The sequence below is a fragment of the Thamnophis elegans genome, chromosome 6 (assembly GCF_009769535.1).
Source record: "Thamnophis elegans isolate rThaEle1 chromosome 6, rThaEle1.pri, whole genome shotgun sequence".
In the NCBI taxonomy this organism is placed as follows: Eukaryota; Metazoa; Chordata; class Lepidosauria; order Squamata; family Colubridae; genus Thamnophis; species Thamnophis elegans.
The window spans coordinates 68631218-68649555 of record NC_045546.1 but is presented as its reverse complement, the minus strand read 5'-3'; the positions used below and the strand labels follow the sequence as shown (position 1 = coordinate 68649555).

At 38.4% G+C, this 18338-nt stretch overlaps 1 protein-coding gene across 1 annotated transcript; it reads left to right on the top strand.

Moving 5' to 3' along the window:
* Nucleotides 1-350: 350 nt before the first annotated feature.
* Nucleotides 351-16753, top strand: LOC116510750. The gene is given in 5 exon segments (XM_032220398.1): nt 351-2951; nt 9260-11808; nt 14220-14273; nt 14275-16677; nt 16721-16753. Coding segments are annotated over 5 exon segments (7470 nt in total). The 5' UTR covers nt 351-520.
* The last annotated feature ends 1585 nt before the right edge of the window (nt 16754-18338 follow it).

Genomic DNA, 18338 nt, shown 5'->3' with positions numbered 1-18338 from the left:
TTTTGTGGCACATTGATTATCAGGAGAGAAGGGTCACTGGAGATAGGAATGCTGTAGAAATGAAGTGTGGCTATCTAGGTACGGAGATGAAATATTGCTTGTTCTATTGATAAAAGTACACAAAAAACTGTTTGAACACACATTATTTACTATAAGCGCTACAGATTCAGCTGTCCATCACAATCAAAATAATCAAAATGGGGAAAATCTGGATCTATTTAAGATGCTTCTTGCAGTTCTGCATCTGAGACTCAGAGTGCCGCTGTTGGCCAACATAGTCCCCAGAAAGGAGCTGGAAATCTAATGGGGCTTCCTGCCTTCTGACTATCCAGTCACCGAGTGCAGAGCAGTCAAAGAGAGGATTGAGGGACACTCACCGACCATGGCAGAGAAAAGAAAACAACTGCAGTGTGGATAAAACTCAGGAGAATCCCAGGAACCTCTTGATGCTTTCTTTCTAATGGGAATTTAAACTCCTCAATTTACTGGATTGCACAAAGCACTTTTCACCGCAGGTGAGATGGACGGCAGGAGCAAAGCTAAGAGCAGATCTGTAAAAAGGCAAGTACGTCTCCTCTTCTTATTGTCTTTCGTCTGCCAGACCGTCTCAGAGCACCTTCGCTATTCAATTCCAGAGGAAATGGGAAAGGGTTCCGTTGTGGGGAATCTTGCCAAGGATCTGAAACTGAGTATTGCAGAAGTGGGAAATCGCAACCTGCATATCCTTTCAGTAGGCAGAAAACAATACTTCTCCATTAATGCTGAAAATGGGAATCTGTATGTAAAAGACAGGATTGACAGAGAGGAAATCTGTGGGGAAACTGCACTCTGCCCCATCAGTTTTGAAGTGGTGAGTACAAACCCCATGGACATATTTTACATAACAGTAGAGATCCAGGATATTAATGACAATGCACCACATTTCTTAAATGGTGATATCAAGCTAGAGATAATTGAATCCACTTTACCAGGAGCTACATTTCTTCTTCCACAAGCAGAAGATCCTGATATTGGAACAAATTCTCTTCAGAATTATCATTTAAGCATTAATAAATATTTCATTTTAGCAATTAGCAAGCAAGACTCTTTAAACAAGTATGCAGAATTAGTACTGGAAAAACAATTGGATCACGAAAGTGAAAGTACTGTTAGTTTAACCCTTACTGCTCTTGACGGAGGAAACCCTGCAAAAACTGGAACAGCCAAAATACAAATTACAGTCATAGATGCTAATGACAACCCACCTGTCTTCAGTCAAAAATTGTACAAAGTCAGCCTCAGAGAGAATGTGTCAAAGGGATCTACTGTAATACAAGTCAAAGCTACAGACAAAGATGATGGTTCCAATGGCCAGATCAACTATTTCTTTAGCAACATTGCCGATAATGTGCATCAAAAATTTGAGTTAGAGCCACATAATGGAATTATAACAATAAGGGAAGAGCTGGATTTTGAGGAAACAGAGAAATACACAATGGTGGTAGAAGCAAGAGATGGAGGTGGCTTAGTGGCTCATTGTAACATTGAAGTAAATCTGGTAGATGTGAATGACAATGCCCCAGAAGTGATTCTCGCTTCCTCATCCAGAGAAATTCCTGAAAACTCTCCATTAGGAACATTAGTTGCCCTTATCAATATAAAGGATGAAGATTTGGGGGATAATGGGGAGGTCAACTGCCATTTACAGAATGCTTCCCCATTCAGAATAGTATCAGCAGCTAATAGCTACTATAAGCTGCTAACAGATGGTCCCTTAGATAGAGAAAGCACCCCAGCATACAATCTTACAATCACAGCCACAGACAAAGGTATGCCCCCTCTTTCTACACAGAAAACCATCTCACTGGAGATTTCAGATATCAATGATAATGCCCCTACCTTTGAGAAATCCTCATACACTGTTTATGTGGCAGAGAACAATCCTGCTAGCACCTCCATCTTCAGCATCAAAGCTGTGGACCCCGATCTTGGTAGCAATGCTAGGATCACCTACTCCATCCTCACTAGCAAAATAGAGGCACTACCTCTCCCATCTTACCTCTCCATTAACTCAGAAAGTGGCACCCTCTATTCTCAAAGGTCTTTTGACTATGAGCAACTCAGGGAGTTTGAAGTACAGGTGAAGGCTGAAGATGGAGGCTCCCCACCTCTCAGCAGCAATGCCACATTGAGATTGTTCATCCAGGACCAAAATGACCAAAGCCCTCAAATTCTGTATCCCTCTCCAGGAGCAGAGGGCTCAGCCTCCTTTGAGATGGTGCCTCGCTCGGCAGAGATGGGGTACCTGGTTACAAAGGTGGTGGCTGTGGACTCTGACTCTGGGCACAATGCCTGGCTGTCTTATCATCTACTGCAAGCTACTGAGCCAGGACTCTTCACAATTGGTGCCCACACGGGTGAAATCAGGACACTGCGGACGTTTCTGGAAAGAGATGCTCTGAAACAGAAGCTCGTGGTTTTAGTGAAGGATAATGGGCAACCCCCGCTCTCTGCTACAGTCAGTCTCAATCTGATTTTTGCTGAAAACTTCCAAGAGGCACTGCCAGAAATAAATAACCAAACCATGGATTCAGAGCAACAGTCTGAGCTCCAGTTCTATCTAGTGCTGGCCTTAACTTTGATCTCCTTTCTGTTCCTCTTGACTGTAACTCTAGTTATTATGATGAAACTCCGACAGTCGGGGAATCTGACATTTCTTCCATGCTTTGCTCCCATTCCCCATTCAAGCAATGCCATTATATTCCCACCCAATTATGAGGAAGGGACTATTCCTTATTCCTATCAGCTCTGTTTATCGTCCGAGTCCAAGATACACGAAATTACTTTTCCAGCACCCAAAGTTCAACCTACAGAATATATTTCATGCAACCAAAATTCTGATGTTCTTCTGCCTACTAATGTCCTAAATTCTGAGATGGAGAAAATTGATTTGGTGAGTTTTCTTTTGAAGAGTAACAACTTAATATATCTTGTTAATGAAATTGAAAATGTTAAAAGATTCTATAAAAGCTACCAGATCCTTTGATTTCTGTGTAAAAATAAGGTTATCTGTTTTATTCTATACAAGTACTCCTTCACCACTGAGCCCAGCAATTTCTTTTGCTAAGCGAGAAAGTGTTTCTGCATTTTGTGACCTTTCTTGGCAGACAGTTGGTAAGTGAATCAGTGCAGTTGTCACTTTACTAATGTTGTCAAGTGAATCTGACTTCCCCATTGACTTTGTTTATCAGAAATTTGCAAAAGATTATCACAGTGCCTTGTGGGATTACAGTTGTCTTACGAGTCAGTTGCCAAGTGTCTGTACCAATTAGCCAATTCTTTAAGTTCTGTATAGAAAGAAAATTATTTTCTGTTTTGTTCATGCAGCTATCTGTCACTTTATTACTAATTCATTTTTAAAGAAAGATAGGTATTTCATAAGTAGTTATTGAAAAACCTTAGAATTGATGGGTTTTTTGTAGTTTTTTTTCTATTGAATTAAATAAGTACATTTGATCATATCTAACTTTTGAATGAAATGTAATAAGTAATAATAAGTAATAAGTAATAATGAAAGGTAACTTTTTAATGCTTCTACTATAACAAATCTTCTGATAATATAGAGAGCGTTTGAAGCATTCAGAATGATTCACCTTATTTAGTACATATGAAATATCTCAGTAATGAATACCAATATTGAGTGTTGGGTATTTTTATGAACTTAATAGTATGAAAACACATCGTGTTTTCCATTGTGACTATAATTTGTTTAAAATCACTTCTGCTCTCTATATATTTATGTTAACAGATTACCATATTTTGGGGAGTATAAGCGGGTGGAAATGACTGTGCATCATATACAGCAAATGTTGTCAAAGCCCAGGCCACCCACTGGCCTTTATCTTTGACTGTTTTCAGCTTCTATGTGTCGTGTTTTCAGCCTTTGCACACTCCATTTTAGACCCGTTCCAGGCCACAGGGATCCCTGTCACCTGGAACTGGCTGAAAACATGACATGTGGAGGTCAAAATGGGGCATACGGAAGCCGAAAACGTGACGCGCAGAGGCCAAAAATGGAATGCGCAGGAGCCGAAAATGCAATGATGTGGTATGGCAATCCTAGCAGCCTGCAATGATCTAAAATAGAGTGCGCAAAGGGAGAAAATGCTACGTACAAAGGCCAAAAATGTGACGCATGTAGGTCAAAAACATAACATGCAGAGGCAGTGATGGTCTGTGGCGATCCCCACAACTTGGAACAGTTGATTAGTGGTATTCTGGGAGCCCGATCTAACCACCAATCAGCTGCTCATGCTGAATCAGGCTGTGATAACATGCTGAAGCTAACCAGGCTATTTGCTGTTTGCTGCAAGGACGCTAGCTAGATGAATATCGATGGATGCTAGCAGGCAGAGGCGGAATTTTTTTTCTTGTTTTCCTACACAAAAACTAATGTGTGTCTTATACTCCAGAGCATCTTATACTCTGAATAGTACGGTAATTATATTTGAGTTACAGAGTAATCTAATCAACCAAGCACAGAAGAAATTTTGTTACAAATTAGGAGGCATAAAAACAATTCAAAAATGCTATATCAAGTGTACATGCTATCAGAGTTCCAAGTAATAACCCATAGGAAATCAAAACTCCAAGGCAGAGTTTCTCAAAGTATAGATTTATTAGGCATATTATTATTAGCACAGCTGGTGAAAACCCAAATCTGAAATCCCCCAGGTTTTCCCAACCGATTCACAGTCCAAAGTTCTCCCCTACATTACACACATCCATCTTATGCCCCAAACAGGTCTCTCTCTCCACCCTGGATGCCTCCCTACCACACCTCTCCAGGTGCTGGTGAGAGTGTCCTTGGTTCCCAGAAGAAATAATGTTATTTTGGCTTCATATCCCCCTCAGCTATCTCTACTCCCCCCCACCCGCTTCCGTTCCCACAGCTCCAGGAAGCCTTGCTGTGGCAACCCTGAAAATGCTCAAAGATGGCTCCAGGGAGGCATGCTGATTTTCAAGTGATATATGATAATGAAAAACAACTTGGGCTTTTTGTTAGCTGTTCTCCTTTTTTCCTAACATATTCCACACTTTCTGATAAATCTGTCAAAGCAGTTTACAATTCGGAACTCTTTTTTATAGTGCTAATAAGAGAGTGATCATGTGACATAGGTTCACAAGTCTAAGTCAGTAAATGACAGTTCCTCATTATTCACTACACTTAAGCAGCAGATTATAAGAAAAGAAGAACCTGTGTCACTTCATCACTCTCTTATTTGCACGTGCATGAAAATGGTTGAAGCCATCCCAACCTTAGGAACTCACAAAGAGGGACAAAATATGAGTTGCATTTATAACATCTGCAACTATATAGTGATTTTTGCCTATTGCAGTTGTAGACTTCCACATTTAAAATATAGAAGATAGTTTTGAGATACATGAAAAAAAAATCAGTGAAAAGATTTTTGTGACAAAACCTAATTACAGCTGCTTGATATAAATAGAATTCAGTTAAACAATAAAGCCATTGTATGAATTTCAAAGGCTGGAAATGTAAATTTCATACAGAAGAAAGGACAAAAAAGTATAGTTTAGAAGCTTTTACATACCAAATACAGCACTACTGTAAAACAATTTAGATTAATTTGTATGAAATGATTTGGCAATGACTTGGGAAAACATGCAGATCTCAAAAAACAGATCTTGGTCACTTTAAAATAAAGTCCTCATTAACATAAGCAGAGTTCTTGGACATTTTGCATGTAATAAAAACTCTGCAGGCATTATTCAGTCTAATTTGATCTTTATTACAGTTAATGGACCAGCACAAAAAAATTAAACATTAAAATAAAACAAAACAACAGAACAAGCCATAGTAATATATTACAATTGATGGAGAAATCAATGGGTGACCAAAGTCTGCCTAATTTTATAGACATTGCAACAAAACTTAGCTAAATTCAGAGAAACTGAATCATACTGCTCCAACAATAAACTTTTATATAAAAATAATCAGAGTTTCCTGGAATATTTAATCAGTTAAGAGTCCATGGATCGCTGTAGAGAGGACAATACAACAGGATATTGGTTGCACTTTCAATGGCCCCTTTTCCACAGAGACCCAGATCATATGGAACTTTTTTCTATAGGCCCTCCAGAATTGCTCTGAGCAGAGCATTTACAGCATGCTATAGTTAGTGCCCTCCAAAATTTGGAGACAGCTATATACCATAATATAAATATTTAGCTGGTTTGGGAAGTGGGCCCTGTCTGTTCAAGAAAACATTCTTCCTGTCCTATTGAACTTCCTGATATTTAATACTTTGTTTAAATGCACTAAGTGCATATTTAGAGCCCATCATTAGGAATTCCTTCTTGGAGAGGTGAGATGCTGGAGTTTTAATAAAATGGTTCTAATCCATATTGATAAGGAAAGGGCTCAATCCTGTCGAGAAGAACAGTAGTTTCAGCCAATGTGTTATAATGCAGATCCATGCACTAGTTTCGATATTGAACAGCCCTGCCTCCTTTAGAACTGCATTAATACAACCCTTAGAAATTTAGACTGGACCTTTTCAAGAAGGGCAAAAGAGAAACAGAGAATCTGGAATCTGCACACATTAGAATGCCTACAGAGGCATTCCATGATATCAAAATCACATTGGGATATTGAGACAAGGATCAGGTGTCTCGGAGAACCCTGAACACCCTCCAAGAAAGACATCTAGGCTTCTAACTTGATTCTGGTGAAAAGTTGGAGATGTCGTTGCAGTTTCTTCAGGAATCTATTAATTAGAGCTTTTGCCAACTAAGAAATTGAACCTTCACAATCTGCCAGGAATATGATTAAAAATGGATACAATTCATGACGTTTATCATTTATTGCTGGGTTTTTTTTAAAAAAACTAGGGACACATTAGCTACCCGCCCAAAATGTGCCAAATGGTCAGACTGAGAAGGTTGGATTGTTGTGCATCTCATCTTTTCCTAAACTGTTTCACCACTTCTCTGCACAGAGTCCATGTTTGGAGAAAAGAAGCAATCATATTATTTCTCATTTAATCTTCTTTTGAGTCTAGTCACTCACAATGATTGGTTAAATAATTCATCCATGTTTGCTACGATACATGCCACACTTAAGAGACCATACACAATGCCTTTGTTTTGGAACTATCCAGGTCTGATGCTCAATGGGGTTGCAGGAAGTTATTATAAGACCTCTCAGAATAATGTCTGCAGTCCACTTTTTCTTAATCTCCCAGAGAGACACAGATGTCACATTTTCCATCCATTACTTCTTGTCCTGCCCTCTAGTGCTTTGGAGAATAAGAATATATATTTAATTATATACATACATACATACATACATACATACATACATACATACACACACACACACACACACACACACACGCACGCATATATATTTGTATAGTGGTGACCAGAAGTAGGTGCAGTATTCCAAGTATGGTCTTACCATTGCAGTGTAAAGTAATACTAATGGTTCACTTGATCTTGATACTATTCCTTCCTTGATGCAGCCTAGGACTGGCAGCATACTATTGTAACCCAGTTGACGAAATATTCCTGTCACTGCATACAGTAGCCATTTGAAATAAAGGGGTCTTCAAAGCAAAATTTAAACCCCAATAGATAAATTGGATTGCAGGACTTCAGCTGCCAAAGCCAGAAAACACTACTTTTAACATGGAGCAGGCAAAGATTGCACTGCAGCTGGTTGAGAGTAAGAAGAGGATGAAATCTTCCATTCTTTCCATCCAGACATTATTGATGGGCCACTAATAAGAATATGATTAGTTCCAAGAAAAACTCTATCATTTTAAAGCAGTGTTTCCCAACCTCAGCAACTTTTAGATGTATGGATTTCAACTCCCAGCATGCTGACCCGGGAATTATGACATCTTACAGCTACAGAGGTCAAGAAACACTGCTTTAGATGACCACTCAACAATAAACTTTGGCAAGATCTAAATCATTCCTGTTCCTTATAATATTCTGTTTTAAATAAATAAGGTTTAATTTAATGACAAGAAGTGAATATTACTTCATTTCTTCTACATCTTTATAAAGTGAGAACCAAAAATCTAAGGATTAGGTTTAAAAGTAATTTAAAATTACCTAACCAACTTTCCTAAGACTTGTTCGAAGCATTGGCAACACAACTAAACATGCTAGATGATGAAAACAGGGTTCAAAGCTGAAGAAAATCTTTATATTTCATTATCCTATATTTAAAGGATATAATTTCCATTTTTCCCCATAGAATGTGTGCATAGCAGCTTGTTTGGAGGAATTCTATCCTACATCACAGTGCTAAGCCTTTAGAGAGTTCAAATGAACACCTTGACAAAGTTTATTAAAAATCCTTCACAAGGAAATATATATTTATTAATAGAATTGTATTATCATGCATACATATTTGTAAATTCAAAGTTTTAATTTCACTGAACCAGTCATGAAATATATTAGAACACCATCAAGATCTTTCAGCTACAAATTTCTGTGTACTATACAATTACTAATTGAGCCAAATACCCTAACATATAATGTGTGAACTCACCACAGGCAATATAACAAGGACAGCACTTCTAGACACTGGCATTGGTGTTCTTCCTCAGTTTACTTTAGATGCAAAATGGTATTCAATAGATTACATTGTAATTTCACAACAATCTTTCTTTTCTTCATGAAAAGTCAGTATAATCAGGTACCACCAATATTGTGATTCAGTTATATGAATTTAATCCAATGAAATGCTCAGGAGCACTCAGAAACTTGCATACATTTTGCTTTTGTGGCACATTGATTATCAGGAGAGAAGGGTCACTGGAGATAGGAATGCTGTAGAAATGAAGTGTGGCTATCTAGATACGGAGATGAAATATTGCTTGTTCTATTGATAAAAGTACACAAAAAACTGTTTGAACACACATTATTTACTATAAGCGCTACAGATTCAGCTGTCCATCACAATCAAAATAATCAAAATGGGAAAAATCTGAATGTATTTAAGATGCTTCTTGCAGTTCTGCATTTGAGACTCAGAGCGCCGCTGTTGGCCAACATAGAAAGGAGCTGGAAATCTAATGGGGCTTCCTGCCTTCTGACTATCCAGTCACCAAGTGCAGAGCAGTCAAAGAGAGGATTGAGGGACATTCACCGACCATGGCAGAGAAAAGAAAACCACTGCAGTGTGGATAAAACTCAGGAGAATCCCAGGAACCTCTTGATGCTTTCTTTCTACTGGGAATTTAAACTCCTCAGTTTACTGGATTGCACAAAGCACTTTTCACCGCAGGTGAGATGGACAGCAGGAGCAAAGCTAAGAGCAGATTTGTAAAAAGGCAAGTACATCTCCTCTTCTTATTGTCTTTCGTCTGCCAGACTGTCTCAGAGCATCTTCGCTATTCAATTCCAGAGGAAATGGGAAAGGGTTCCGTTGTGGGGAATCTTGCCAAGGATCTGAAACTGAGTATTGCAGAAGTGGGAAATCGCAACCTGCATATCCTTTCTTTAGGCAAAAAGCAATACTTTTCCATTAATGCTGAAAATGGGAATCTGTATGTAAAAGACAGGATTGACAGAGAGGAAATCTGTGGGGAAACTGCACTTTGCCCCATCAGTTTTGAAGTGGTGAGTACAAACCCCATGGACATATTTTACATAACAGTAGAGATCCAGGATATTAATGACAATGCACCACATTTCGTAAATGATGATATCAAACTAGAGATAAGTGAATCCTCTTTACCAGGAGCTACATTTCTTCTTCGACAAGCAGAAGATCCTGATATTGGAACAAATTCTCTTCAGAATTATCATTTAAGCATTAATAAATATTTCATTTTAGCAATTAGCAAGCAAGACTCTTTAAACAAGTATGCAGAATTAGTACTGGAAAAACAATTGGATCGTGAAAGTGAAAGTACTGTTAGTTTAACCCTTACTGCTCTTGATGGAGGAAACCCTGCAAAAACTGGAACAGCCAAAATACTGATTACAGTCATAGATGCTAATGACAACCCACCTGTCTTCAGTCAAAAAGTGTACAAAATCAGCCTCAAAGAGAATGTGTCAAAGGGATCTACTGTAATAGAAGTCAAAGCTACAGACAAAGATGATGGTTCCAATGGCCAGATCAACTATTGCTTTGGCAACATTGATGATAATGTGCATCAAAAATTTGAGTTAGAGCCACATAATGGAATTATAACAATAAGGGAAGAGCTGGATTTTGAGGAAACAGAGAAATACACAATGGTGGTAGAAGCAAGAGATGGAGGTGGCTTAGTGGCTCATTGTAACATTGAAGTAAATCTGGTAGATGTGAATGACAATGCCCCAGAAGTGATTCTCGCTTCCTCATCCAGAGAAATTCCTGAAAACTCTCCATTAGGAACATTAGTTGCCCTTATCAATATAAAGGATAAAGATTCGGGGGATAATGGGGAGGTCAACTGCCATTTACAGAATGCTTCCCCATTCAGAATAGTATCAGCAGCTAATAGCTACTATAAGCTGCTAACAGATGGTCCCTTAGATAGAGAAAGCACCCCAGCATACAATCTTACAATCACAGCCACAGACAAAGGTATGCCCCCTCTTTCTACACAGAAAACCATCTCACTGGAGATTTCAGATATCAATGATAATGCCCCTACCTTTGAGAAATCCTCATACACTGTTTATGTGGCAGAGAACAATCCTGCTAGCACCTCCATCTTCAGCATCAAAGCTATAGACCCCGATCTTGGTGGCAACGCTAGGATCACCTACTCCATGCTCACTAGCAAAATAGAGGCACTACCTCTCCCATCTTACCTCTCCATTAACTCAGAAAGTGGCACCCTCTATTCTCAAAGGTCTTTTGACTATGAGCAACTCAGGGAGTTTGAAGTACAGGTGAAGGCTGAAGATGGAGGCTCCCCACCTCTCAGCAGCAATGCCACATTGAGATTGTTCATCCAGGACCAAAATGACCAAAGCCCTCAAATTCTGTATCCCTCTCCAGGAGCAGAGGGCTCAGCCTCCTTTGAGATGGTGCCTCGCTCGGCAGAGATGGGGTACCTGGTTACAAAGGTGGTGGCTGTGGACTCTGACTCTGGGCACAATGCCTGGCTGTCTTATCATCTACTGCAAGCTACTGAGCCAGGACTCTTCACAATTGGGGCCCACACGGGTGAAATCAGGACACTGCGGACGTTTCTGGAAAGGGATGCTCTGAAACAGAAGCTAGTGGTCTTAGTGAAGGATAATGGGCAACCCCCGCTCTCTGCTACAGTCAGTCTCAATCTGATCTTTGCTGAAAACTTCCAAGAGGCACTGCCAGAAATAAATAACCAAACCATGGATTCAGAGCAACAGTCTGAGCTCCAGTTCTATCTAGTGCTGGCCTTAACTTTGATCTCCTTTCTGTTCCTCTTGACTGTAACTCTAGTTATTATGATGAAACTCCGACAGTCGGGGAATCTGACATTTCTTCCATGCTTTGCTCCCATTCCCCATTCAAGCAATGCCATTATATTCCCACCCAATTATGAGGAAGGGACTATTCCTTATTCCTATCAGCTCTGTTTATCGTCCGAGTCCAAGATACATGAAATTACTTTTCCAGCACCCAAAGTTCAACCTACAGAATATATTTCATGCAACCAAAAGTCTGATGAGCTTTTGGCCAGCAATGGATTCAATATCCTAAATTCTGAGATGGATAAATCTAGTTTGGTGAGTTTTCTTTTCTTCCTTTTTCTTTTTTACCAGTACTACCTTTATAGTCATAACCGTCCTTTAAAATATATTATGGTATATTGCTTTAGATACACATTTTACTTTATATTACGATCTCTTTCACCTGTTGTTTCTTATAGCTTTATGGCACAGAAAAACCTCTACCGTTTCATTGGTTTCTAATGTATCTTTTATAAATTGGAATTATTTCAGGATCAGATTTTGGAGTAAGTGTAGTTTCCTTCTAATTGAAAATATATTATTTATTGTGTATGAGAGAGAGACACACATGAATGCATATATGTCGGGTTGTGTATTAAAATAAGAGAGTTGTGGAAAGTGAGAGCTACTTAGACTACCAGTTCTTTGAAACTTTATTTCATAGATCTTTTGATTTAATGAAATAAATGGAAAGGGACCCAATATTGTGAGTTCAAATAACATGTTGAATGCTTTGAATGAAAAAGAAAAATAACGAGCAAAAATAGCATACAAGCGTGAATAACAATTGATGGATTTCTTATGCTTCTCCAGTAGCAGTTTTCAATTCTATTGGAAACTTGGGTTGAGATGTAACAGCTTATCTAAAACCACTTGTGGTATATGAATTAATGTGATGTGAATAAGCCTAATTTTCTGAACTAATCCAATTTGGCAAACGTAAAAATATTGTTACAATTGTAAAAGCAAATTAGAGTTTACCAGATACCTCTTTTTTTCAAAGAAAGAAATGATAATACAAAACAACTTAAAACTTTTTAAATAGATTTCTTTCCTTCCTTTCTGATGTCACTTTTTAATATAAAGTTGTCAAGGCAGCTTGCAATTTAGAAGTCTAAATATTAATTTCATTTAAATAACAAAATAACCAATCCCACTTCACTACATTTCATTATATACCAGTAATACTGAATTTGGATATGCAAATTATGAGTAAGTACAGGCTAAGGATTACAATTTTGGGGTGGCTTACACTGTTCGCTATGGCATTTGATATACAGACCAACAGGGGGTTTAGGCCATACTAATTAATCATGCTAGTCACTTACAAAAATATTGGGTATATCTTGATTATATATATGTGTGTGGAATGAAAGAAGCCTGCAAAAGGCCTAGGATAGACTAAGAGTAACTTGGTTGTTTTTGCAAGATTTTTACTATTTGCTCAAATTTTTATATTTGTTAAAATCTCTAAAATGCATTCCAAAACATATCAAAGAAACAAAAATGTGATAAGGAAGAAATAAAACTGAGGAAATGCAACTTTTTACAACTTTTGATTGAAGGACCAGCAACCAATTGCTATGCAGTTGGACCAGGAACCGTGTAGGTATAGCTCGGAAATCGAAAAGAAATGGGCTACTTCTCTGAAAACATCATTACTGATTAAGTTGTGCATAACTGTTCTGCTCTTACTTTATTTCTTTAATATTCTTCATAAATCTGCTGTTTCAATCCTGCACTGAATTTTAGAATGTAAATTTCTCAGGTGTAGAATTATTATTATTATTTTGGTTCTTGCACTAAAGTAAATGGTTCAATCCAAACATTCTGAACATAAATTCGTGAAATACTCAGACAACATGGCGAGCAACTGTATTTTAAACCATTCTGTACATCAATACGGCTGAATTTTTGGTTTGGACATCAGGTTTGGTTTAGTTTTTAAGTGTAACAAAACTGCAAAACTTTCATATTTCATGTTTTTCACACAGTATTTTATTGCTTTGGATTCCATGCTTTTCTGAGCCTAGCTGTTGTTCCAATGGAATCTCCTATCTCCAAATGCTCTGAACCAAAAGAATATCTTTTCAAAATTGAGACAACCTGCTTTTATACTAATACTGGATAATATACCAACCAGTTTAAAATTACAATCAAAGGCCAGCTTCTGAGTTACTGAATTAGCCTCCTAACTAGGGTTCATATTTTAAGTCTTCAGCATTAAAACAACAACTATATTAAATTTAAGGATCTCAAACAACAGAGATAAGAATATCAGATTTAAATTATCTTCTCTCCTTAATAAACCATACTAGAACAAAATTAATTCTGATGATTCAGGAACTCTAATTACTTTTATAAAAAATTCCAGTTCATTGAAAAAAGCCCGAAAATATATTCAACACATCATCTTCCTATTATCCCCACAACAACCAGAGAACAAAAAATAAACACCAGAATACCTACTCGTCCAAAATCTGTTGCTTAACATAGCATTTATTTTGAAATAAAACGAATCACATGCAAGTACTTTTGAATATATCTCTTGCACTTTCCCCTCTGGCCTCATGGTGTTGCTGTTAGCCAACGGGGATGCCGAAGAGAATGGAGAAGAGCTGCTTGTTATACAGATGCTTCCCAAAGGAGGATTCCGGCATTTCGTTAAAAGACAGGAGTTAAAAAGACAAAGCAGTCTTGCGAAACGGGAAGGTCCCAGACACTAAGAAGAAACGAGAGTGTTTTCTATTCTGCATTCCGCTGAGATTTTGAGGCAGTCACTTTATCGCCGAGGAGATGGATCGAGGGCAAGGAGGGAATGGCAGAGCAATCCGAAGGCAAGTACTATCGCTCTTAGTCTTGTCGCTTTCCTACCGGGCCGTCTCCGAACAGATTCATTATTCGATCCCCGAGGAGATGTCAAAAGGTTCTATAGTGGGGAATCTTGCAAAGGATCTAGGACTGAGTCTCAAAGGACTGGCAAGTCGCAAAATGCATGTCATCTCTGCGGACAAGGTGCAGTATTTCACAATTAGTGCAGGAAATGGAAACCTCTGTGTGAATGACAGGATAGATAGGGAAGAAATATGTGGCCAAATCCCACTGTGTGTTCTTAATATTGAATTAGTTATTGAAAATCCGTTAAATATTTACCATCTAAAAATAGAGATACAAGACATTAATGATAATTCTCCACAGTTTCTCAGTAGCATAATCCAGTTGGAGATAATTGAAACCACACAAATAGGCACCAGATTCCTTCTTGGGAATGCCAAAGATCCAGACATTGGCACAAACGCTTTACAGAATTATCATCTTAGCACCAATCCTTACTTTACTTTGGATGTGAAAGAGAGTCAAGATGGAAGTAAATTTGCAGATTTAGTACTGCAGAAACCACTTGATCGCGAAAGTGAACCAACAGTTCAGCTAACACTTACTGTGCTAGATGGCGGGAAACCCAGAAAAACTGGAACAGCCCAAATATGGATCAATGTCACTGATGCCAATGATAATCCGCCTATATTTACCCAAGAAATCTACACTGTCAATCTGAGGGAAAATCTACCAGTTGGGTTCCTGGTGCTGCAACTTGTAGCTTCAGATAAAGATGAAGGTTCATATGCACAAATCAGATATTATTTTAGCAATATACCGCTGAGTGCAAATAAGAAGTTCAGGCTAGATTCAACCAGTGGAATGATTTTTCTTGTGCAACCATTGGACTTTGAGGAAAGCTCAGAATATGTGATGACTGTAGCAGCAAAAGATGGAGGTGGATCAATGACCCATTGCAAAGTAGAAATAAAGGTCCTTGATGAGAATGATAATGTGCCAGAAATTATAACTGTATCTGTTTTTAGTCCCATTCTAGAAGATTCTCAGTCTGGGACAGTTACTGCTCTCATCAATGTACATGACAGAGATGCTGGTGATAATGGAGAGGTTACTTGCTATTTGCAAAATAATTTGCCATTCAAGATTCTTCCATCATCTAAAAATTATTACAAGCTCATGACAGACAGACCCCTGGACAGAGAAAAAGCATCTCAGTATAATATTACAATCACAGCCATTGACAAGGGAAGCCCTCCACTGAGCGCAAATAAAACTATCTTGCTGCAGATCTCTGATATCAATGACAATGCTCCTGCTTTTGAAAAAGCTTCTTATAGCATCTATGTGCCAGAGAATAATCCTTCTGGTGCCTCCATCTTCCAAATTCAAGCCTTTGATCTGGATGTGGATCAAAACTCACAGATCACATATTCAATCCTCACCAGCAACATTGAAGAACTTCCCATCTCCTCCTATATCTCCATTCACTCTGAGACCGGGATCATCTACGCCCAGCGATCCTTTGACTATGAGCAGTTCAGGGAATTCCAGCTGCAGGTGAAGGCCCAAGATGGCGGGAGTCCCCCTCTCAGCAGCAAGGTCATAGTCAGGGTGTTTATCCTGGATCGGAATGACAACAGTCCCCAGATCCTGTCCCCTTCACCAGACTCCAAGGACTCTGCCCTCTTTGAGATGGTCCCTCGTTCAGCTGAGGCAGATTATCTGGTAACAAAGGTGGTGGCTGTGGATGCTGATTCTGGACACAATGCCTGGCTCTCCTACCAGCTGATTCAAGCCACAGAACCGGCCCTCTTCACTGTTGGCTCCCATACGGGTGAGATCAGGACAGCAAGAACCTTTTTGGAAAGAGATGTTGTGAAACAGAGACTGGTCCTTCTGGTGAAGGATAATGGACAACCGACTCTCTCGGCCTCTGTCACTCTGAACCTGGTGTTTGCTGAGAACTTCCAAGAGGCCCTTCCAGAGATGAAAAACCAGATGAAGAGTTCAGAGGATCAGTCGGATTTGCAGTTCTATTTGGTGGTGGCCTTAGCTGTGATGTCATTCCTATTTCTCTTGACAGTGATTCTGGCAATTGCAATGAAACTGCGGCATGCAGGCAGTCCCAGATTCCTACAGTGCTTTGGTCCTACTCCCCAATCCACAGCTGGAGTCCTATTTCCACCCAATTTTCAGGATGGGACTCTGCCTTATTCCTACCAGCTTTGCCTCTCCTCAGAAACCAGAAAGAATGAATGTATGTTCTTGACACCAAACATTCATATTGCAGAGAATGTGCTTTGTGGTGAAAACACTGAGGTGCCTCTTTCAAGCAATGGAGAAAGCAGTTTGCATCTTGAGTTGGAAAATAACAGGAAGGTAAATATCAATTAATTGCAAACCCCATAAATCCATTCCCTAAGTAGAAGCATACTCCTATATTAGTTTATTCAGAAGCTGATTCTATTCTATTTTACTGTTACAACACCTAAAATTATATTTCTTGCCAATATTTCACTGAGCCATTTAACTTACCCTTCACAGAAAATGGAATAATTAATTTAAATTGTCCAATTGAATACAATAGCAAGGTAAGTTTTCTTTTTTAAGGATTTGTATAATATTTAAAATAGAAATTATCACATTCATTTTATTTTCTTGGATCTAGATAGTAAGTATTCTTATGAAGTAAACAATTTTAAACCAGTATTTATTCTACTTAAGTTAATGATACCTTTTATAGTGTGGATTTAAGTTCTTTTCAAAATATTTTTCTGAGGTACTGTTTGATTTATTGCTGCCTAGATTAATTTCAAAACTATTAAGGAAATATACTAGATAAAAGTCATAATTATGTCATAATGATTTTAGGAATTTGCCGATCTTCTCCAGTTAGATTAATCATTTGACTATTTTCTGTTCCCTGTCTAAAAACATTCACTCTTCAGTCGCCTGCACTCTTTTCTAATATTATATGTCACTATATGTTACTTAATTTAGTCAAGTAAATATATCTCATATTTTACTATAACAAAATGTTTTCTAGAACAAAGAGCTTCCCCAGCTAATAGTTAAAAATTTTAAAAAATTAAATGGTATGTCGTGTTCATGCTCCCATCAAACGTGCTGTAGTCATGCAAAGTTAATAAGTGTGAAACTAGGCACTATAATATTAAATGTTTAATTAAACTAACACAGAATTAAATTCCTGGTCAAAGGCAACAGAATCATAGGATTTTGCCATGATAACTAGTCTTTTACTGAATGTAGATATCTAAATTAAAGCATCCAGGACAGAATCATAGAATGATAGGGCTGGAAGTGACCTTGGAAGCCTTCTAGTCCAATGCCCTGCCCAAAACAGGAGGCCTTCTACTATTCCTGGTAAATTGATTTCCAATCTTCTTGAAAACCTCCAGCAATGGAGTACCTGTGACTCAAAGAGGCAAGCTGTTCCATTGCTTAATTGTTCTCACTGTCAAAAGAATTCAAGGTTGGGGTCACTCTTTAACGAGCTTCCACACAATTACTTCCTCTCCTGCCCCTCATTTCTGTGACTCAAGTACTGGAAATCAACTATCGGGTCACTCCTAATCCTTTTCTATGTTAGACTAGATATACCTAGTTCCCTTAACCGTTCATCATTTGGTTTAGTCTCCAGACCTCTTATCATTTTTGTTCCTCTTCTCTGCCCTCTTTCTCAGCATCTTTTTTGTATCATGCAACCAGAACTGGATGCAGTATTCCAAGTGTGGCTACACTAGTGCAGTATAGAAGAGTACTATCACTTCTTGTGACCTTGATGCTATCTCTCTGTTGATGCAGCCTACAACTTTTTGGCAGCTGCAACATACTGCTGGTTCATACTTAAGCAATGTCCACTAGGTCACCTAGATTCCTCTCATAGTAATGTCTACTAGATTAGGTACCACCTATTCTATATCTATGCATTTGGTTTTTCCTGCCTATGTGCAGGACCTTTACTTTTCAGACCATTGAATTGGATAAGGCTCAGAGGTCAAGTCTGTCAAGATCCTTCTGAATCT